Source organism: Otolemur garnettii, unplaced genomic scaffold (genome assembly GCF_000181295.1).
Source record: "Otolemur garnettii isolate 467f Iridium unplaced genomic scaffold, OtoGar3 scaffold00005, whole genome shotgun sequence".
Classification (NCBI taxonomy): Eukaryota; Metazoa; Chordata; class Mammalia; order Primates; family Galagidae; genus Otolemur; species Otolemur garnettii.
In genome coordinates this window covers 42,056,397-42,079,555 of record NW_003852400.1, presented here as the reverse complement: position 1 = coordinate 42,079,555, position 23,159 = coordinate 42,056,397, and the positions used below count along the sequence as shown (strand labels likewise).

At 41.6% G+C, this 23,159-nt stretch overlaps 1 protein-coding gene across 1 annotated transcript in view; it reads right to left on the bottom strand.

Moving 5' to 3' along the window:
* CDC20B (cell division cycle 20B) overlaps positions 1-23,159 on the bottom strand; it is a 61,893-nt gene that overhangs the window by 25,339 nt on the left and 13,395 nt on the right. Inside the window, exons 2-4 of the mRNA XM_012811440.1 lie at positions 12,306-12,534; positions 8,333-8,463; positions 4,645-4,738 (exon numbers count right to left, since the gene is read on the bottom strand). Of these exons, the coding sequence (XP_012666894.1) occupies positions 4,645-4,738; positions 8,333-8,463; positions 12,306-12,534 (454 nt within the window). The remainder of the gene's footprint in view (positions 1-4,644; positions 4,739-8,332; positions 8,464-12,305; positions 12,535-23,159) is intronic.

Here is a 23,159-nt window from a genome sequence, read left to right as displayed (position 1 = left end):
CCAACATTTACTTGGTGTACATAAGTCCTACTCTTGAGTCTTTGTCAATAAATATCTATTGATTCATTAATGTTTAGCTATTTCCTCACTATTCTGTACCAGAGCACATAGAGTTATTACTTTTTGCTAATTTTACCCGTGACTATCTGAGGTCTGGATTATATCTTTTGCTCAGTTTTAAGTTCTCATCAAAAGACCCCACTAAGTTCAAAACACAGGCCGCTGTCTTTTTTTTTCCAACCACCTGGTTTGTGATCAAACTGAGAATGAAGTAATCAGTGGAAACCAAGATCTCTCAGGTGACCTGTGGTGTCTATGACCAGATGGCTTCTGATAAATGCATGAGAGCTTCACAATGCTCTACCAAGATGTTATTCATAAATTCCTGCCTCAGTGTTAACCATGAAAACCTGCAGTTGTGAGCAGAACTGCAAATTTACTAGAAATACTCAGGGCTGCTAATAAAGAATCACTAAAGGTTAAAAAAAATTATATCCAAAGAATCAAAAAAAAACCTCCTAGAATTTCATTTCCTATGAACAGCTTTTATATTTTATATTTTATATATATAATATATATGTGTGTATATATATGTGTGTGTATATATATAATACATATAAGTGTATGTATATTGTATATATAAAATCTCTTATGTATATAAATACATATTTCATGTATTTTATATATATATTTTATAAATATATAAATTTTTATATATATACATATTTCATGTATTTTATATATATAAATATATATATTTTATATATATATAAAATCTCCTGGGATGTCAGAAGCCTCTCTCTCTGGCTTTATAGGACATATATTTTATTTTAAGCCAAATATCAGCATCTTAGAAAACAAAAACATGTTGCTGGTTAGACCAAAAGATAAGAGAGCTGAGAGAAGACATGTCCCCAAACATTGTATTTTGCTTTTACAAAAATATCATTCTAAAGAAAGGATAAAGTTCCTGCTGTCATCCCAACCATACATTCCCAAACTCCAAAAAGAACATTTAGAAGGCCTGAAATTTTGTCCCCATCTTTATGTATCTAACTCTATTTTTTCCCCTTTTTACTCCTGGGAAAAAGGAGCCTGAATAGCAAACATGAACAAAGAAAGTTCTAGGAGGTAAAAGTGTTATTTATATATTATCTATATAATTCTTTTTAATTTTCAAAAATATTTTAATAAAAAGACAAAACATAAAAACAAAGGATAGTTAAACGATGAGGATTTTCTCTCTTCTTGTTCATATTTATATCCAAGAGTCTTTCAAAGAACCTCATGGATTTGCTTACCAGAACTTATCCCATAGGGAAAAATAATAGGCAAGTTTCCTAGACATTCATAAAATGAATCACTAGTTCTCTCAACAAGTTTCTCACACAGGAGTCAGGCTTCTCAATCAGTTCTTTTCCAGCCTTGATAACAATCTTATGAATAACACAAAGACTTCCAGAACAGAAGGAAAAGGCAGGAAGGAGAGCACATGGGGCTCAAGGGGAAAAGATCTGGGGAGCTCTAATGCCCCCTGGAATGAGGACCTTGTGTAAACGGCCACAGGCATTATCTTTCCACTACATGGCTACCTGACACATGCATAACATCCCCACCCAAAGTTTCCTACCAGCTTTGGACCCTCCAGGCACACCTGAAGTCACAGGAACCACCTACTGTGAGGTTTCAGAGTCTTACCAGATAAGGATAAATCATGAAGAAATACTTTATGTACAAGCACCTAAAGAAAATTAGTCCCAGTGATTCACTATTGATCAGTTACTTGGCTTACATGGAATCCATTTCATACTTGAGTCCTCTTAGAAGAATCCATAACAAAGCCCTACATAGAATATTTCAAGTCGCTGTTTATTAGTCTCTACCTCCAACATCCTCTCCTTCAAGTCCTCAACCCTACCATTAAAGATGTATCCAATGCAGATGTTATAGACTAGCAAACCAACTGGGAGGAACGGTCGGAATGGCCACATAAGTCATTTCTTCTGCCTCTTATTTTCAACATAAGTAACAGCAAATGACTTTTTTAAAGTGTGAAGACAGAAAAACAAAGATTAAGTATAGTACTAGACAAAGGAATAAATACTGTAGTAGGCAAGAGATTCAAACAATTTTCTGGAAAGTGGGTAAAGTGGATTGACAGCTGACCAGGAAGCATAGGAAACTACCTCCCAAGTGCCCACAGAGGGAGATGGGAAGAGAAGCAAGATGATTTGTCTTGCAAAACCCCCCAGCCTCAGAGTCACCAAGGAAGTTGAGAGTGAGATGGGATAGTAGAAAAACTGTCAGGTTCCTATACACTTTGCACAAACAGGTAAATACACACACATGTATGCACAAACCAGAAGAAACAGGTGTTTATTAATAATAAATAATAAAATAAATAAATAAAAAGTGACCACCTCTTAACTCAATGGCATCAGGTACCATGGGGATGTATGTGGCAAAAAAAACAGATGTTGAGTAAAAATCTTTATACTGAATCTACCCTAGTGCTCGTCAACCTAGTAAAAGAGGTCTAAGCTCTTTAGTGCTATTTCTAAAACACCACACATTTCAGGAAAGCTTTTATCCTAAAAGAGAAAAGCCAAAGAAAATGGGGCTTGGGAGGAAGAGAAAAGCAAAGGAAAGAAAGACAAATGGTACCACACGCGGGTCTTAGTACCGCGCGCGGGTCAGAGTACCGTGCACGGGTCAGAGTACCGCGGGTCACAGTACCGCACGCTGGAATCCTTCCAGAAACCTATAAAATAATATCATCAGGGAAGCAAGACGACACCTGCAGTATGTTCACAAAGTATGGATAAGATCCTATTAAAAAAAAAAAAAAAAAACGCGGCACCTATAGCTCAACCGGCTAAGGTGCCAGCCACGTACACCTAAGGTGGCGGGTTCGAATCCCCAGCCCGGACCCACCAAACAATGACGGCTGCAACCAAAAAATAGCCGGGCGTTGTGGTGGGCGCCTGTGGTCCCAGCTACTTGGGAGGCAGAGGCAGGAGACTCGCTTGAGCCCAGGAGTTGGAGGTTGCTGTGAGCTGTAATGCCACGGCACTCTACCCAGGGGGACAGCTTGAGGCTCTGTCTCAAAAAAAAAAAGGAACAGAATAAAGAAATTGCTCTTAAAAAAATGACAAAGATAGCCAAAATGAAAGGTTTAAGCCCAGGGTTGGTAGACAAAATCAAGGTAGTCACCTAGAAGGTGGGAAAAACAACAACAATGATGAAATGAAACATAGAACAGAAACACAGGAAAATTGGAGCATCGTTCCAAAAGAAGCAACACAATAGTTTCAGAAGAAAGAAATAAGAAAAGCAAAGAAATTATTAAAGAACAATTAAAGAGACTTCCTAAGAGCTATAGGACAGGGGTTTCCAGGATTGAAAAGCTCCACCAATGGACTTTTCATTCAAAATGAGGGGTATTTTCTAATGCCAAGCTTTACCATCATGGAATTTTAGAACACTGGTGATAAGAGACATTTTGAAGAGCATTCAGAGAGTAAAAGCAAAGTATAGGAAATAAAAATAGCACATGATGTCTCAGCAACAGTGGATGCTAGAAAAACGATAGGGTAGGGTCAAACCGAGTCTAACTAGAATTTACAGCCAGCCAAACTCTGAATCAAATGCAAGAGTAGAACAAGGACAGTGGCAGACCAGCAAGCCCGGAAAGAGCACCACATAGCGGCTAGTAAACAGAGGATCTCAGCTTGGCGGAGAGGAGCCCCAGGGTTACCACCGCTCAGCTCAGCGGGCTCTGGGAGGAAGGGCTCCCTGGAGAAGAAGGAACCAGAGCAAGGGAGTGCATGGAAAACGTTACTGATAGCTGTGGAACAAAACGTTGGACATTTAGAGTGATTTCACAGTTACCGAATTCTTATAAAAACAGTTAACTAGAAGAGACACATATTTGTATCACACTACTCAGCCCGGTGGAATACTTGTAGAGTAACGTGATGTAAACACTGACTACTAACTTTGCTTTTTCTAAGTGTGATAAAAAAAAAAAAACATGTCAAAAAACCGCAGAAACTGAATGAGGCAGGAGAGACTAAGTTCTTATCCACTGTGGTAGGAAGTTATGATGAAGTCCAAAAGTATAAGAAATAGCAGTTCATCAATATTACTTAGAAAACAGATGTAAATACCAGGACTTATGGCTGGAAGAGCTAAGGGTGGTTGCCTCTAAAAAATGGGACTTGGGAGTGGGATTAGTTAGGGCAGAGATTAGAGGAATTTTATAATTATGTTGACTTAGTCTTTTTTTTTTTTTTTTTTGAGACAGAGTCTCAAGTTGTCATCCTCGGTAGAGTGCCGTGGCATCATAGCTCACAGCAACCTCCAACTCCTGGGGTCAAGCAATCCTCTTGCCTCAGTTTTTCTATTTTTTAGTAGAGACAGGGGTCTCACTTTTTGCTCAGGCTGGTCTCAAACCAGTGAGCTCAAGCCATCCACCCACCTTGGCCTCCCAGAGTGCTAGGATTATAGGCATGAGCCACTGCACCCATCCGGCTTAGTCTTATAAATATTAAAAATGATATATTTTAAGATAAGGAAGAAATGAAGGAAGTGGGAAGAAAGAGGAGGGTAGGAATGAAGGCGAACAAAAACTTAGGCCCGTACCTTTCCAAACACACTGAGATCGCTCACAAAGCTGCATTTTCCCATTAAGCTGCTGAAACACCTTCTGGGTTACAGATGGTTGGTTTAGGCATTTCTGAAAACAAACTCACATAAAGAGAATACTTTCTCAGAAACATATATGTACATCTCGGTCATGACACGATAGAAGTGATAATTCATAAGACGTTCACATTGAAGTTCACATTTTCAAATCTACCACTACAATAATTTCTATTATTTATTACCTAAATACTGCGTAAAGAACAGTCCTGAGCATTTTATTTGTTTATTTTTTTTTTTTTTTGGAGACAGAGTCTCAAGCTGTTGCCCCGGGTAGAGTGCCATGGCATCACAGCTTACAGCAACCTCCAACTCCTGGGCTTAAGGGATTCTCTTGCCTCAACCTCCTAAGTAGCTAGGATCACAGGTGCCTGCCACAATGCCCGGCTATTTTTTGGTTGTAGTTGTCATTGTTGTTTTGGCAGGCCCTGGCTGGATTTGAACCCGCTAACTCCAGTGTATATGGCTGGTGCCCTAGCTGCTGAGCTACAGGCGCCAAGCCGAGGGCTGAGCATTTTACAGGAATCATTTCTAATGTCCCCCAACTCCATTGACCAGGTATTACTCAACTACAACAAAATCCTTTTTTATTCTTCTAGCCTAAAACTTCATTTAGCCTATAAACCATAGGCCAGTCATATCATCAAAGCCTGCAAAAGCGGAAATGTCATGATGTTTCTAGGACTCTCTAAAATTAGAAACCCTCCCCAAAATAATAAAGTTGAACATCAGCAGGACAACATTTTGTAAGAAAGATTTCTTTCAAGGAATACCTCTCAGCACTTAGCCCAGAGATATGCTCTCGGTTTTTACTAAGATCTCTGAGCCTCACATCAATTTTCCTCACTTGTAATATGTTTTTACTGGACTAATCATCTTAAAGGTCCTTTTCCATTAACACCTCTACCCATTAAAAATAGGGACATCAGCTACTTAGGAGGCTGAGGCAGGAGTATCTCTGGACCCAAGGAGTTTGAGGTTGCGGTAAGCTATGATGATGCCACAGTACTCTAGCTGGGGCAACAAAGTGAGATGCTCTGTCTCAAAAAATTGAAAAAGGAAAAAAATGGGGGAAATCAAGTTATAGAGAGCTTAAGTAACTTGACTAAATCTCCATGACTACAAAAATGTGATTGATATGTCTTTGGGCCAATATATAAGGATCATTTCTGGCTAGGTATGATGGTTCACATCTATAATCCCAGCACTTTGGGAGACCAAAGCAGGAGGCCCACTTGAGACCAAGAGTTCAAGACCAGCCTGGGGAACCAAGTGAGACTCTGTCTCTACAAAAATATTTAAAAATTTATCTGGGCATTGTGGCATGCACCCATAGTCCCAGCTACTCAGGAGGCTGAGGCAGAAGGATCTATTTGAGTCCAGGAGCTTCCAGTTACAGTGAGCTATGATAATATCACTACACTCTAGCCAGGCAACAGTGTGAGAGCCTGTCATTAAAAAAATTTTTTTACAGCTCAGCATCTGTGGCTCAAGCAGCCAAGACGCAAGCCACATACACCTGAGCTAGTGGGTTCGAATCCAGCCTGGGCCCGCCAAACAACAATGACAGCTGCAACCAAAAGATAGCCGGGTGTTGTGGTGGGCAACTGTAATCCCAGCTACTTGGGAGGTGGAGGCAGGAGAATCGCTTGAGACCAGGAGTTGGAGGTTGCTGTGAGTTGTGATGCCACAGCACTCTACCCAGGGGGACAGCTTGAGACTCTGTCTCAAAAAGAAAAAAAAAATTTTTTTTTAACTAAAGCACTTCTGACAGTCTTACATCCAACTTTGATCAATAACAGCTAGAAAAATTAGTAATAAGTGGAAAGAAAAGTACTTACTAGAATTTTCTGTAAACATGGTGATGAATAGTTAAAGCAGAGAATATTCTTTTTGGCTTTTTTACAACAATATATTTCTTTTCTTTCTTTCTATTTTTAGAGATAAAGTCTATGTTGCCCAGGCTGGTCCTGAACGCCTGGTATCAGATGATCCTCCCACCTTGCTGGGATCACAGTCATGAATCAGCACACCCAGCTCTCACAAAAATATATTCAATCTCACATGCATGACCATCACTAGGTCACCTTGTTCAGGCAGAAGGCTCTCTGACAGGCATCTTTTGATGCTATGACATGTAACAAGCATTATAGTCAACAAATCACGGGTTTTCAGGTATTCAGGTAGAATAGTCAACCACAAAACAGGGTTTCTCAATCTCAGCACTATTGGCATTGGGCAGCAGATAATCTTGTGCAGGCTGTTCTGTGCATTTAAGCATGTTTAGCAGTGTCACTGGCCTTTACCCACTAGATGTCTTCCCCCTGGGTTGTCACCATCAGAAACTACATCCTTTTATATGTGTGCAGTGTTATTTTTTATGTGCTACAAATACTTGAAAGTTACTTAGCAGTATAACCATAAATAATAATGCTGCCAGTCTCCTTCAGACAAAAAACTATAGAAAGTGGTTAAATGGGTTAAGTAAGAAAAAGGTCTTTATCTACAAATGATGTGATCATTTAGGTTTTTTGTTTTGGGAAACTAGGATTTGAAAAGATATGTTTGAGGGCTAGCATAATCCATGCATGATGGTTCAGAGCAGACTTTGGAGTTGAGAGCCTGGAATTCTAATTCCAGCTTCAGCAATGCTCTGTTAACACAGATTATCTGAGCGTCAGGGTTTTTTCTTGGAATAAAATGGGCATGAATTCTGCCTGCCAAGACTGTCATGACATTGCATATAAAAAGTGCAAAGTAAATAGTGGCTGTTATTATTCCTGTATTTTCTATGCATAAAAATTTTTAAAAACACAACATCCTTAGACATTGTCAAATGCCCCCTGAGGCATACAGTCACCCCAGTTGAGTACCATTAGTATAATTCCTAAAATGGCCTACTGGCCAGTAGCTCTTCACAAAGTCAATTCTTCAGAATCTCATGGTTAGCACAAAGCTGGGCAGAGCATTGTGGAGCACATGGTTCAGCTCTGTGGTCCCAGGGCGCTATTTCCTCAGTGAGATCTACTTATCACCTTAATTAGCTACTGAGCATAGAGCTCACTCTGAATTCTGAAGTGTCCCCAGCTATGCAGACTCATTGTGGACACACCCTGCAGATGGTCCTGAAAACCACACAAAGACCACACAGGTTTACTATAAAGGTGAAGGCCTCACTTTGTATCTTTGCCACTCTCGAGTCTTGACACCAAACACTCTGCATTGAGCAGTAAAACAGTTCCCATTATCCTCTGCCCAGTTTCTTCAGCGATCCAAAGGGCAGACCACATCCCCAAATAGTTGGGAATGGCCACAGCAAGAGCTCCTTTGGCTCAGAGGAAGCATTTCATGGTTAAGTATAATTTTATTATATATTTAATCTTTACCTTTTTGACAATTACTCTCTTTTCCTTTTTTTGAATGGTCCTTTCTCACGTATTGGGGGGATATTTTCTTTCTTTTACAAAATGGCCCTATTCCTGTTCTTCATTCACTCATTTTTTCTATCAGAAATCCGTCATCTTCTTACTGATTTGTAAGAGCAGCAAAGCAGCTCTTTCTTCAGGTTCGGACTTAGTTATCTGAGCTTCTCAAGAAATGGGATCTTCAGTTTTTTGTCTTTACCTACCTGTCCTTTTGAGGAATCATTTTCCTTCCAGCCTCTGTCGACTGCACAAGTTGCCTTGCAGAAACACGGAGCAGAGTTGAGCGTTTCGGAACTTCCCTTGATGGGAGTCTTCAGTGGTTCGTTGAAGGATCCTAAAAGAATGACATGTACCTTTGAATCTGGTTTTCAAAACAAGATACTCACTTTGATTGGAGGTCTGGCCTTGATGTCTTTCACAATAGAATAGAATATGAAGGCCCAGGCTCTGGCCTCTCCAAAATCCATGCAGGGTCAAAGTCTTATCCAGAGCACTGGGTTTTTAAGTTTCTCACTCAATGAGAAACAGCCTCAGTGGCCTCAGCAGTAGGAAGGAAAGCCAAGATTAAAGACCTGACTTCAACTGAAGCAGCAGCAGTGACAGTGCTTCACCTCTATATGGGAAGAACAGATTTGCACATTTGAAGAATGGAGAGAAACAGCTGAAGAGTTTAAAGTGATGGTGCAGAGAATATCAGATGTGCTGAAGCTATGATCATCCTGCCAGGAAATAACTACAGGGTACTGGCTTTGCCAAGCACATTCACTCTTGTGCTCACATTCACCACATGATCATGAGCAAATCTCTTTGGCTATCCCCTTTCCCATCTTAGAAAGATGTTGAAAAGATAGTTTGGGAAGGCATTAGAAAAATACTTTCTAAATTAAAATAATACAAGACTTAGTTTATTTGCATCAATATTATTCATTTGTATTCTCTTCTCAAGAGTGAGAAAGCCCTGGACCAGACATTTTTGGTGTTGGTGTTGGTGTTGTTTCTGAGACAGAGTTTCACTTTGTCACTCTTGGTAGAGTGCTGTGGCATCATAGCTCACAGCAACCTCAAATTCTTGGGCTCAAATGATCCTCTTACCTCAGCCTCCTGAGTAGCTGGGACTACAGACGCCTGCTGCAATGCCCAGATCTTTTTTTTTTTTTTAATAGAGATTTGGGTCTTGCTCTGACTCATGCTGGTCTTGAACCTGTGAGCTCAAGTGATCCACCTGCCTCAGCCTCCCTAAATGCTGGGATTATAGGTGTGAGTCTTGACCAGACTTTTAAGTGTACTGGAAACCTGTCAAGTCATCCTCTAAAACTAAATATCTGCCATATCACTTGTTCATCAGAGGAGCCAGGAAACCATTATAAAATCTTGGCCTTTCGCCATGTGATAATCCCTTCTTCATTTGGACAACCATGGCTTGATAAACTATCATTAATGTTCCTAGCGCTTGGCATCTCAAGTCCTAGGATATTTAAAATCTTAAGAGAAAAATGTTACAGTTTAGGAGACGGAGAATGAAGATATGAAATGTTCCTCAAAGTTTTAGATCTTGCTCTTTGTCCTGAGAAACTAGGTATCCTTGCTTTCTTATGCTATATGCACAAGAGTAGAGAGGAGAAAGGCTGAATCTCAGAACCTCAAATGAGGCAGAAAAGGCTGCAGTTGGGTGCTAGTGCTGACAATCATCCCAGTGATCAACAAAGAGGTCAGCTCACCTAAGGAAGCAGGGACAGAGCAGGACTGCAAATGAACCTCTCTTTGCACGTCCCTTCTGGAATGGGAGGATCTTCCATGTCTGCTTTTCCGAAACAAAAAGAAAGAAACCCCACCAGTGAAGCACTCAGAAACCATTGTAGCTGTTAATGTCTGGTATTAACTTAAGCATAAAATAAAATAGACATTCTTGTAAAATCTTTTGGAAAAAGATTTGTAAAATCTGTCTCTTGGAATTCTGAATTTCTCGTATAATGCTCTATTTAAAAAAAAAATCAATAAATGTAGGGCCTAGAATGAAAAAGGAGTCCTTAATGTTAGCTAGAAATTCTTCTAAAATTGTCATCATCAAAACTGCCCCTTAGGGTGGTGCCTGTGGCTCAGTGAGTAGGGTGCCAGCCCCATATACCGAGGGTGGCAGGTTCGAACCCAGCCCCAGCCAAACTGCAACAAAAACTGCCCCTCAATTACCACAGGATTACAAAAGATTTATTTTAGAAAATAGTCATCACAGCACTCTTTCTGATAACCTGTATCTCTTGCTGCTTCAGTTAGCTGCTTTCTTCAGTATTGAGATTTGTTCTTACACAGGAATTTCCGTGATTTGAAAAGATTTGGTCTCCCTTTCAAATTCAGGACTGCAACGCCTCACTGTGTCAAATCACTAAGAGGGGTTGCTAATGTTTGTCTAACTCAGTAAGCATGCTGATGATCAAGGAATCACAATGCCTAGTGCTTACAAGGGAAGAAGGGGAATTACATCACCAGATGACAGGTGGCGATTTTGGCCTCTGAAGGATGGGAATAAAAATGGCTCTGCCCAAATGAGACTTACATATTTCAGAAAGAGAACGTGCGTTTCCGGGCTCTGACAGGTTATCAGGAACCGTACTCATCACAGCAGGGCTTTGGTGCCCTTTTTCATTCCTCCCTCCATCTCTCCATCCTTTCCTGTCGCTTCTCCCTTCCTTTTACTTTTTCTTTTTCTCTTCCTCTCCTGCTTTCAACTTTTCCTTCTATTTCACGTCTGATTATTCCATTATTAATATATTTTTTCTGAATGTGATAGGAACCTTACCAGAGTCATTAGCATCCTATACTTTGTAAAACAAAACCATATATACAATTATGTGTATATACATAGGAGGTCAGACAATTGAGTTCACAAACTTATCCTAGAAAAAGTGACACATACCTCATTGCTGAATATCACTGCAGTCACCTTCCAAGTATCCTGGTGGGAAGCTATGCACTGGTGCCAGTGCCTATACACCATTCAAAGCATTTTTTCCTAGGATGAGGGAGCAAACTTAACTGTCACACCTCATGTGACAACAGATCTGATAGCCATTCCAGAAAAAGCGTTCCAAAATTGCTCTGAAGGATGGACTAGGCACTGGCATCAGTGTATAGCTTCCCAAAGGGAGTACTTTGAAGGTGATTATAGAGATATTCAGCAATGAGGTATGTGGCACTTTTTCTAGGATGAGTTCGTGAAGCTGTCAGACCTCATGTATATGTATACATACACACATTCGTACCTACAATCTTTACAAAAGTAATCATTTACCAATACGAGTCTCAAAAACATATTTAAAATGCACCATATCCTGGCTCGGCACCCATAGCTCAGTGGTTAGGGTGCCAGCCACATGCACTGGGGCTGGTGGGTCCAAACCCAGCCTGGGCCTGCTAAACAAGGACAACAACCACCAAAAACAATAACCGGGTGTTGTGGCTGATGCCTGTAGTCCCAGCTACTTGGGAGGCAGAGGTAAGAGAATCGCTTAAGCCCAAGAGTTTGAGGTTGCTGTGAGCAGTGATGCCACAGCACTCTACCAAGTATGACATTGTGAGAGTGTTTCAAAAACAAATAAAATAGAATAAGAATGCACCATATGCTGAGCTCAAGTTGGCCTGAGGAAGCTGCCATACGTTGAGCCCCCACAATCATGAACTGCAACCTAACTTAGTATGTAAACTGATTGAAAGCCTAACATGGAATATATGTGTGCGGCAAACAGCTGAGTCTCAGCCAATCACAGAAGCTGAGCTTCAGTCAATCACAAGTGGCCAGCTGATCAGATCATTTCCAAACAAGGCAAACAGTAAACTGTAATCCAGGTTTCCTGCCTCACTTTCCTTTTCTGTTCCTAAATGCTGCCTGTCCCCACATTGTGGAGCTCTCTGACAGTGGCCAGATTACAATTAAACTCTCTTAAACTTAATGTGTCTAAAGTAGGGGCTTTTTTAACTCATCATTCCTTTTGTTTTTATTTCATCCTCCCCAACACACACACACACACACACACACACACACACTTTGGACATTTCTCATTTAAAGGGAGAAAAAGAGAAAAGCACTCAACTAACGCTGATAGTCCTAAAACAAAGATTCTCTCAGGAATATATCCTTTGTTAACATGTCAAAACTGGGCTGTGGCACTTCTGTCACCTCACCTGGAGTCAAGGTGTCTTTCTCAGAGGTTATCTTCAGCACTGACCCAGAAGATTCTGGGAGGTCCACGGTTGAAGGCTCCTCTCCCAAGGAATAGGCTGACAGATCCCTGGTTTGACTTTGCTGCCATCTTGTGGTGATGGGGCTGCTGGCCACAGGCCCCTCAGCTGACAGTCTCTTCGCGAAGTTGCTCTTAAAGTTAGCATAGGTGGTATTCAGCGAATCAAAGACCTGTTTAACAAGGAAAAGAGCTATAATTCACAGGAGCATCAACAATGCAGAAGTAAAAATGCCTTTAAAAATTACTCATCTAATACAACACAAACAATATATATGAGGTTTTTAATTTTTGTAACCTGATTGCTATTTTATATAGAATACATACATAACGTATATACTGTGGTGCCAAATAAATGTATACACATTATAAGAGATGCTATCCATGTATTATATATTACATTATGTATTTAGCTTGAGCACCTCTTGTAATTGCCGAAGTCAAATGTGACTTGAATTCCTCTTTTGTTATTGGTATATATTGAGTATTGCAATTTTAATGTAGGTTTTTTTCCCTTTCTTAAAATGCATATACTTTGGCGGGCACCCTCTTTACATATAAAACCACCAGGCCCAGCACATGGCAGCTCACTCCTGGAATCCCAGCACTTTGGGAGACTGAGGTGGGAGGATCACTTGAGGCCAGGAGTCTAAAACCAGCTTGAACAAGAATAAGACTCCATCTCTACAAAAAATTGGCTCTGCGCCCATAGCTCAGTGGTTGGGGCGCTGGCCACATACACTGGAGCTGGTGGGTTCAAACCCAGCCCGGGCCTGCTAAACAACAATGACAACTCCTACAACAACAACAAAAAGAAAGTCAGGCATTGTGGCGGGCACCTGTAGTCCCAGCTACTTGGGAGGCTGAGGCAAGAGAATTGCTTAAGCCCAAGAGTTCAAGGTTGCTGTAAGCTATGATGCCACAGCACTTTACCAAGTGTGACATAGTAAGAATCTGTCTAGGATTATGCCTGTAATCCTAGAAATTTAGGAGGATGAGGTGGGAAGATTGTTTGAGGCCAGGAGCTTGAGACTAGCCTGGGCAACATATGAAGACCCTCATCTGAGGCCAGGCAAAGTGGCTCATGCCTATAATCCTGACACTCTGGAACGCCGAGGTGGGTGGATGTTGAGTACAGGAGTAGGAGACCAGCTTGAGCAAGAGTGAGAGCCAGTCTCTAAAAATAGCCAGGTGTTGTGGCCAGTACCTGAAGTCCCAGCTACTTGGGATCACTTGAGCCCAAGAGTTTGAGGTTGCTGTGAGCTATGACACCATGGCACTCTACTGAGGGCGACTAAATGAGACTCCATCTCAAAAATCATAAATGAACAAACAAACAAACAAAAGACCCTCATCTCTAAAAATAAAGTCAGAAAAACTAGCCAGGTGTTGTAGTGCATGCCTACAGTCCTGGTTACTTAGGAGGCTAGGGTAGGATAACCGGCTGAGCATAGGAGTCTGAGGCTGCAGTGAGCTATGATCACACTGCTGCACTCCCACTGGGGTAACATAGTGAGACCATGTCTCATAAATAAATAAATATAAATAAAAGGAACACTATCTACTGAATGTACACAATGCTTCTATAAAATAATGAAATGTTAAACCTGAAAATAAACTGCAATTTTCGAATCCAACTCCCTCATTTCACAGATGGGAAAACTGAGGCCCAGAGAAAGTAAATGACTTGCTCAATGTCTGTCCATCCCCTCTGAGAAACGCCAGGAGTTTGACCTTCGCAGACCCTATGGTGGTGAACCATGCCATGTAGCTATGTGAAATTAAAATCAAGTGACAAACTGGAAATGAACTATTTTTAAACTAAACAATAGACAAGTTTAGGCTAATGTCCTCGCATAAAGAATTCTTACAGAAATTTAGACATATTTACCAGCCCAATAGAAAAACTGGCATAGGAAATGAAAAGGCAATTCACAAAGAGATAGATAAATGCCCAAAAACTATTTAACCTCACAAGCAGTTGAAGAAATGCAAATCTAAAACTGTAGTGAGATGTTAGCAAAGGTTTTCTTGTGACAATCCTCAGTGTCAAAGGTGCTAAAAACAAACACTGAGAAACACCGGGCGGGCAGGGGGTCGTGTTTAAATTACTACTTGGAAAAGCAATTGGACAATGTATGTCAAAGGCCTTAGAATGTGTGCATAATTTCTACCGACCCAGCAATGTCACCTCTAGGAATTTAAGGAAGAAATCTAAGATGTGAGAAAGATGGAGAAAGCATCCAGTACCTACGAGGTGCCACATGGAAGCACATAAGTTAAGGGTTTTGCTGTGAAGTGGGCCTGTTATTTATTCTTGCTTTACCAGTGAGGAACTTGAGGCTTATGGGTGAAGTGAATTTCCTAAAACTATCCTGTGAGTGGAGATGCCACACCCTAAGCTCACTCGTGTGACCCCACAGTTGAGGCTCTCAGCTGAGAAGGGTATGTGCTGCATTGTATATGTTCACAGCTACCAAAAGATGGGGGTAGGGGACATATTTGCCACTGGAAAATTGATTACTAAGTAAACTATATGACATCAAGGGAATACTATGCAGCCATTAGAAATGGCATACATTAGGGAAATGTAAATCAAAACCATAATAAAGTGCCACTTTATACCCATCAGGATCACTATAATTTAAAAAAAAAAAGAAAACTAACAAGCATTGGTAGGCAGGTAGAATAATTAGAAACTCTGTTCACGGGACGTGGGAATGCAAAAGGATACAGCAACTTATAGAAGGCAGTTTGGTGGTCCCTCAAAAAATTAAACGTAGCATTTTCATATGGCTCCACAATTCTGCTCAGAGGTATATGTACTCAGACTCAAACACATATTCATAAATGTTCATAACAGCACTATTGACAACAGCTAAAAGGGGGAAACAGTCCAAAGGGCCATCAGAAGATGAATGGGTAAACAAATTGGGGTACATATACAAGGTGTCCATAAAGTTTGCATGCAATTTAAAATTGCAGTTTAAATTTCACATGAACTTCATGGATAACCTGTTTGTGTATAAGTATACATGCAAAGGAGTATATTACTCAGGTAAAAAGTGCTAATACGTATTACGATATTACGATGGACATAAACCTCAAAAACATCATGCTAAGCGAAAGAGCTACACACAAAAGGTCACATGTTGTACAAGTCCATTTCTGTGAAGTATCCAGAACAAGGAAATCCACAGAGACAGCACATGGATTGGGGGTCGACAGAGGTCAGGGGAAGAAAGAAATTGGGAACAACTGCTTCATGGGTACAGAGTTTTCTTTGGGGTTAAAGAAAATACTTCGGAAGCAGATAGTGGGTGGTAGTTGCTCAATGTTGTTGATTTAAAAAATATGTTATGTGGGGCAGCACCTGTGGCTCAAGGAGTAGGGCGCCAGCCCCATATACCGGAGGTGGTGGGTTCAAACCTGGCCCCGGCCAAAAACTGCAAAAATAAATAAGTTAATAAATACAAATAAATAAAAAATATGTTATGTGAATTTCACCTCCATAAAAAATCTTTAGAAGTGGTAACATAGGATAATATTCAATAAAATCTAAAATATGTTTATAATATATGGCCAGGTGGAAAACAGAGGCTATAAAGGAGTATTCCAGGAAGACCCATTTGCCAGGTGGGAAGGAAATGTGCTGGAGCCTTGAGGCAGTAAACTCGGGTGCGTTTGGGTTCTTACTAAGTGTGCATGAGGGTGCTGGCTCGCTGCCTGCAGTCCTGCAGTGGGCAAGGCCGGCTCTCTCTCCCAGCTGCTCCTCAAATTGTCAGAACAGGACATTTTCCCCAGGAAAACAAAGTCAGGAGCCTGAGGCCACAGCAGTTGTAAACATTTTGTTTCATTTAGTTGTTCTGCCCTTGCTAGGGTTTGAGTAAGAAGCAGAAGAGTGAAAAGAGGGAAAGCTAGGAGCCCTGGAAACGTCAATCAGTTGTCTCCAACTCCGAAGTCTGGACTGGGGACAGCAATAAAGGGACAAGTGAAGCAGGCCTCAGTGTGAAGCATGGCCCACTCACGCTTTCAGTCCCCACTTTTTTATTTCTCTACTCACAGGGAAACCACAGCACTCTGCTACAAGTCTCAGCCCCAGAGACCGAGGGAATCTCTCACACTCGAATGCTCGCATTTCAGCGCCAGCGAGAATGTCAGCCAGAGAGGCCCTTGTTCCATTTTATAAAAGAAGTTAGATAATACATTAGCTCATTATCAATTTCCCTACTTTTTAAAGTCTTCAACTTATTCTAGGTTTTTTGTTTGTTTGTTTGTTTGTTTGTTTTCGAGATAAAGTTCATTTTGTCACTTTTGGTAGTGCCATGGTGTCATAGCTCACAGCAACCTCAAACTCTTGGGTTCAAGTGATCCTCTGCCTCAGCCTTCCTAGTAGCTAGAACTCTAAGTGCCCACCACAATGCCTGGCTGTTTTTAGAGATGGGGTCTCACTTGTGCTCAGGCTGTCTCAAACCCATGAGAGCTCAGGCAATCCACCAGCCTCAGCCTCCCAGGTACTAGGATTACAGGAGTGAGCCACCATGCCCCGCCCTATTGTAGGTTTTTTTAAAAAACGGCAGGTCTGAGCAGAACCTTTTGGGGGGCCACATTCAGGAATGGGCCACATCTGCAACCTCTGTAATCCCAGCCAAGCAGCCCTTCCCCTCCCAGGTACCAAGAAAAGGAGGAATCAGCGTGCTGGAAGGCAGACTTGCAAAAACCCCAAGGAGGAAGGCGGTGCTTGCTCAAAGATTTCCTTGAAGTCCCAAAAGTTAAATAAAAGTAAATCTTAGTTTAAAACAGAGAAATTAAAGGAAAAATAATGTGATGATACGTTAGCTCATGATCAAGAAGCTGCACGTTGATAATCTCACAACACCCTAGCACTGGCTGATCCACTGTCCCTCTGTCCATCCTGAATGTTTCCCATTGGGGTGCTCTTCCCTGATTCTCTGCCGGGGTAACTCCTAGCTCACCTTCACGCCTGGGCTCCTTCAGAATGTATTTCTGATATTCCCTTTTTCCCCATTCCAAACTGGGCTAGGCAGCCTATGGTAGGCTAAATAAGGGTCCCAAAAGATCTCCAGATCCTAATCCTTGGAATCTGTATATGTTAGGGCAAACAAGCTATAAAGATGTGATTAAGTTAAAGATGAATTTAAACTGAGGTAAGGAGACAATCACGAATTTTCATGGTGTGCCCTAAACACAACTGCATGCATCTTTATAAGGATGGCAGAAGAAGTGACTACACACAGAAGAGGAGAAGGCAGTGTGACCACAGAGACAGAGACAGGAGTGTCAGAGCCACAGGGCAAGAAATGCTGGCAGTCAACAGAAATTGGAAGAGGCAATGAATGGCCTCTCCCCTAGAGCCTCTGACACCTGTGCTTCTGTCCAGTGAAACGGATTTTGGACCTCTGGCCTCCATAACTGTTTTGAGCCACCAAGTCTGTGGTAACTTATCACAGCAGCCACAGGGAACTAAGACATGGCCCTCCTGGTGCTTCCACCGCTAACTACCACGTCGTATTAGTAATAATAGCACTCACCACACACTTACTGTTTGCCAGGCATTGGGATATGTGAATTAGAATTGTTTACTTAAGCTTCATTACAACCTTATGAGGTAGGTACTACTGCTTACCCCATTCTATAGAGTTTAAAATTAAGCTGAATGGGCTGAGAGGGGTGCCTCATGCCTGTAATCCTAGCACTCTGGGAGGCTGAGGCAGGTGGATTGCTTGAGCTCAGGAGTTGGAGACCAGCCTGAGCAAAAGCGAGAGCCCATGATTGGTATCCCAGACTCAGGAGGCCAAGGTGGGAAGATCCTGTAAACCTAGGAGTTTAAGTCCAGCCTGGGCAACATAGCAATAAATAAATAAACAAATAAATAAATCAGAGGGAGGGGAGATGGGAGGGAGGGAGGAAAAAGAAGTAAGATTCAGAATAAAGTCTGGGACAAAGACCTAAACCAGCAAAATTAAATTCAATAAAGGTGCACAAAAATCTTCTCATGTAGACTTATTCAATGCACAGACACAAGATGGAAGAAAACTGGCATGCAGTGGAAAAGACCTCTAGAATAGGGGTCAACAGTACGATGAAATTCTTTTTTCCTTTAAAAAGCAACACAATTTTAGGTCCTACTAAGGGAAAAATAGAGTTTAGAGCAGGAACAGACAAATCCCACTGTCTCTGCACTAGTCAGAACTCATCCGGAGAGCCACAGAAACTAAAATTTCTTTAAGAAGGGAGATGGGGCTCAGCACCTGTGGCTCAAGTGGCTAAGGTGTCAGCCACATACACCTGAGGTGGTGGGTTCCAGTCCAGCCTGGGCCCGCCAAACAACAATAACGGCTGCAACCAAAAAATAGCCGGGCATTGTGGTGGGTGCCTATAATCCCAGCTACTTGGGAGGTGGAGGCAGGAGAATTGCTTGAGCCCAGGAGTTGGAGGTTGCTGTGACCTGTGATGCCACAGCACTCTACCCAGAGTGACAACTTGAAGCTCTGTCTCAAAAGAAGAAGAAGAAGAAGGGACATGGAGGGGCAGTGCCAGCCCCATATATAGAGGGTGGCGAGTTTGAACCCAGCCCTGGCCAAACTGCAACTAAAAATAGCTGGGTGTTGTGGCAGGTGCCTGTAGTCCCAGCTACTCAGGGGGGTGAGAGAAGAGAATCACCTAAGCCCAAGAGCTGGAGGTTGCTGTGAGCTGTGATGCCATAGCACTCTATCGAGGGTGATAAAGTGAGATTCTGTCTCTAAAAAAATAAAATAAATAAGAAGGGAAATGGATGAGTCAAGATTCAAAACCTGAGTTTTCCTGGAGGAAAGAGACCACAGTGACAGGACCCAGGACAAACACAGCAATGGAGCCACACCCCAACAAATGGGAGGGTGGTTCCCACATGAAGTGAGGAAAACCAGGGTGTTTACTCTAAAAAACAAAGGACCCAAAAGGAGCCATCTTCAAATATCTAAAGGGATACAATTTTTGGAAAAAAAGAAGTTTCTTTTTATTGCTTTCTATGACAAAACGAGGACCAATGCATGGATAGAGGAAAATTTTTATCAGTTCAAAGAGCTTTGAAAGAGCACGAGTTCTCTTAACACTTTGAACATAAAGTACAATCCTCAGTCTGTCCCTACACTAAGGACATATAGTTACATAGTCCGTGATGATGAATGTTATACATTGTAATGGCATGGATTTTGATGTACCTGTTTAAATGTTTTAAAACTTTCAGTGTTGATATAAAGTTTTTCCTTATTAAAAAATTGGGGAAAGTAAGTAAATGCATTGAAATGCTCGTGTCTTTGCATGAGTGAGTATTAAAATGGTGAGTAAATAAGAAACGATATGCAAATATGGGGGAAACCACGGAGCTGGCATGCAGATGACGGCGGTTTAAGAAACACTGGTGTAGCTGGTGCTATTTTATCTTCAGTGTTTTTAAACTTTTGTTCCAGGGTCTATCTCCTGCTGAGGAAATGCCTGCCGCATAGTTTTGAATGACTCAAGTATTTATTAATAGAGAGGAAGAGGAAGATAAGAAAAATAAGACAAAGAAGGGAAAAGGGATGAATGACCCGATCCTCCGAGCACATCAGCGCAGCTTGTTTACCTTTAGAGTTCCCATCTTAATGACACTAAACCGGGAGGAATTCAGAGGGCTGGGGCCAAAAAACAAATAGAAAGGAACCTAGAGAGGTTAAAAACAAGGTCAGGAAGTTAACAAAATGAAACAACTGAGAAAACAGAAACAAATATAGCTAGTGATAAATAATCTGACACACAAATATTCCAGGGGCGGGAAAATCTGGACATGCCAGAAAAGACGTGCTGGTGATGCCAGACAATGGCGGACCTCGTGACAAAGGCCAAAGTCACAAGGACGGTCCCGTTAACTCTCAGGCCCCCTTGCCCTCTGAACGTCCGCTCTTCCACCCACCTCACCACCACCGCCATCACCCCAATGCAACAGGATTCTGTCCACAAGACATTTCAAATTTAGGGTCTCCATACTATTTCAAATTTGTCATGAAGACCAAAATTTTCATCCTCTATTTTTGAACCTCCAATGTCCTTGCATCCTAGTGGGTGATATGACCCAACGAAGACCATCGAGGTAATTTTCAGGTAGGTGTCATCCTTTATTCTGCATGGCCATGGGGATCTCCTGAGCATCTTTAACACCCACCCCCTCCTTCTGTGGGGTTGCCAAGGCTCCTTCTCTAAGACTTTTATCATCTTGACTCAGTGCTCCACAGACTGCCCGTGACCCCTTCCCGATAACTTCAATACACAGGAACAAGCTCTTCTGGTGGTACTCCCCATCCCTTCTCCTCTTTGAACCCTCACAGTGATTTCATTGAAAACTAAATGTCTCCTGATAAATAAAACACTTTTATTGAGTACTACAGCAAACCTGCCTGCCATATTTTCTTCTAAGTAAACATATTTACCTCTTACAGAGAAATAGTTTAATGCAGTTGAAATAATTTGGGTTGTGGAATTGAAAGTCCTAAACTCTATTCTTGGTTGTTCCATTCATTAGTTCTGTGATCTTGGCTGAGTTAATGTCTTCCTATTTCAAAGAATTATTGGGAAGGAAATTTTATATATCTATTCACACATATAGAAATGCTAGATATATACACATATATATAAATTGTGTATATCTATACACATGCACACATACTAAAGGAGCTTATGTACAGGACAAAGCTCTCTAAAAGCATAAGGGATTCATTTGCATTCAGGTATTTGCTGCCTTACCATTCTTCCCTGTTTCCAGTGTGTTCTCATGTCTCCAAATCAGTTTTATATTTGTGTGAGACTGGCTCCTTCCCTTGCACGTGACTTGTATCTGCAATGGTCTTTAGTTGGTGGATTAACTGAGTTAATTGCCTTAGCTCATTCTTAGCCCCTCTGTTTCCCCTTCCCCCGCCTTGACCCTCAACTCATCAAGATCCTCCCCTCCTTTAGGAACCTTCCTTCATCTACCGAAAGATGACAATGGTTTATCTAGCATACTACTCCTTAGGCAGAGAAATCTGAAATTTTAATATATGTGTAGTCAGAGAATAGTCTTAGTATAGACAGAACATGGGAGCAATGAAGACAGAACCCCAGAAGGCTGGGAGATGATGACATCAAAACTTGTACCAAGGCTCAGCGCCCATAGTACATTGGTTATGGTGCCGGCCACATGCACCGAGGCTGGTGGGTTCGAACCCAGCCAGGGCCAGCTAAATAACAATGACAATTGCAACCAAAAATAGCTGGGAGTTGTGGCAGGTGCCTGTAGTTTCAGCTACTTGGGAGGCTGAGGCAAGAGAATCGTTTAAGCCCAAGAGTTGGAGGTTGCTGTGAGCTGTGGTGCCATAGCACTCTACTGAGGGCGACATAGTGAGACTCTGTCTCAATAAATAAATAAATAACTTGTACCATTAAAAACTCTGCCAAATAAACAAAGAAGACGTGTGCAAGGGCCCAAAACCGTGTGTCCATCCAACACTGCTTAGGGCAGGAGTTCTCCACACTATTGTCATGAAAGTTTAGTTAATGGGCCTGTATGGAACTTTATACATCATGCTTTCACTGTTTGAAGGTTTTAATCCTTAGGGACATTAAATTAACAAACTGGCTCTGCTTTCATCCTTGACAAGAGATGTACACTTAAGCTTTCAAAGTTATGTTCATATAGCACCAGATTTTCTGGGCAAACCAACCTGAATATCAGACTTGCATAATTGTTTTATTTCTTCTTGTAAAAATTGGCATGCTGGCTTATACAGCAATCATGTGCAAGTTTATACAGCATAATTTTGCCCTTTTCACATCCATTCAGCTCTGGATTACATGATGGGAATTATAAAACAATGGACTAGAAACTATCATGATGATTTTAGCAAAATAACACCACCCCCCGGGGCTCTGCCAGAGGGGTGATCTGTCAATATCCATCCCAGAGAAAACCACCTCTGTCTTCCCACCTTAAAACACCATTACAACAGGACGGGGTTTACATTGTTCAAATTATAGCAGTTGTTCTATGAATTAACTTTTAAAATACAAGTTATTGAGCCATTCGCTTGGACACCCTGAGGAGTAGATCAAATATCTACTTAAAGATTCTCAAACTTAGCCATGCTCAGGAATTATGATGGGATCTTATAAAAATGCACGTTCTGGTTCAGGAAGCCTGAGCTGCTGCGTTTCTAACCACTGCCCAGGTGGCAGCAATGCTGCAGATCCAAGGGTCCTACCTTGAGAGCAAAGCCAGAGAGTTTCAGTAACAGAACAGTATTCATGTGTAATAGTAACACAGGGACTTTGACATTTTAAACAGCTCAACTAGAGAACACCAAAGTAACATTATCACTGTTAAGAAGCAACACAGCATCCTAGCTCTCTGACAGGCCAAGGCAGGTGGATTGCTTCAGCTCAGGACTTGGAGACCAGACTGAGCAAGAGGGAGACCCAATCTCTACGAAAAATAGAAAAATTAGCCAGGTGTCACGATGCATGGCTGTAGTCCCAGCTACTTGGGAGGCTGAGGAAGATTGCTTAAGCCCAGGAGTTTGAGGTTGTTTTAAGTCAGTCGGACCCCACTGTACTCTACCCAGGAAAACAGAATGAGACTCTGTCAAAAAAAAAAAAAAAAAAAAAAAAAAGAAGTGACACAGTTTGTGTACGTTTGTTCTTTACTAGAAACTATGTTTAAAAGGGTATTTTGGCTCGGCACCTGTGGCTCAAGCGGCTAAGGCGCCAGCCACATACACCTAAGGTG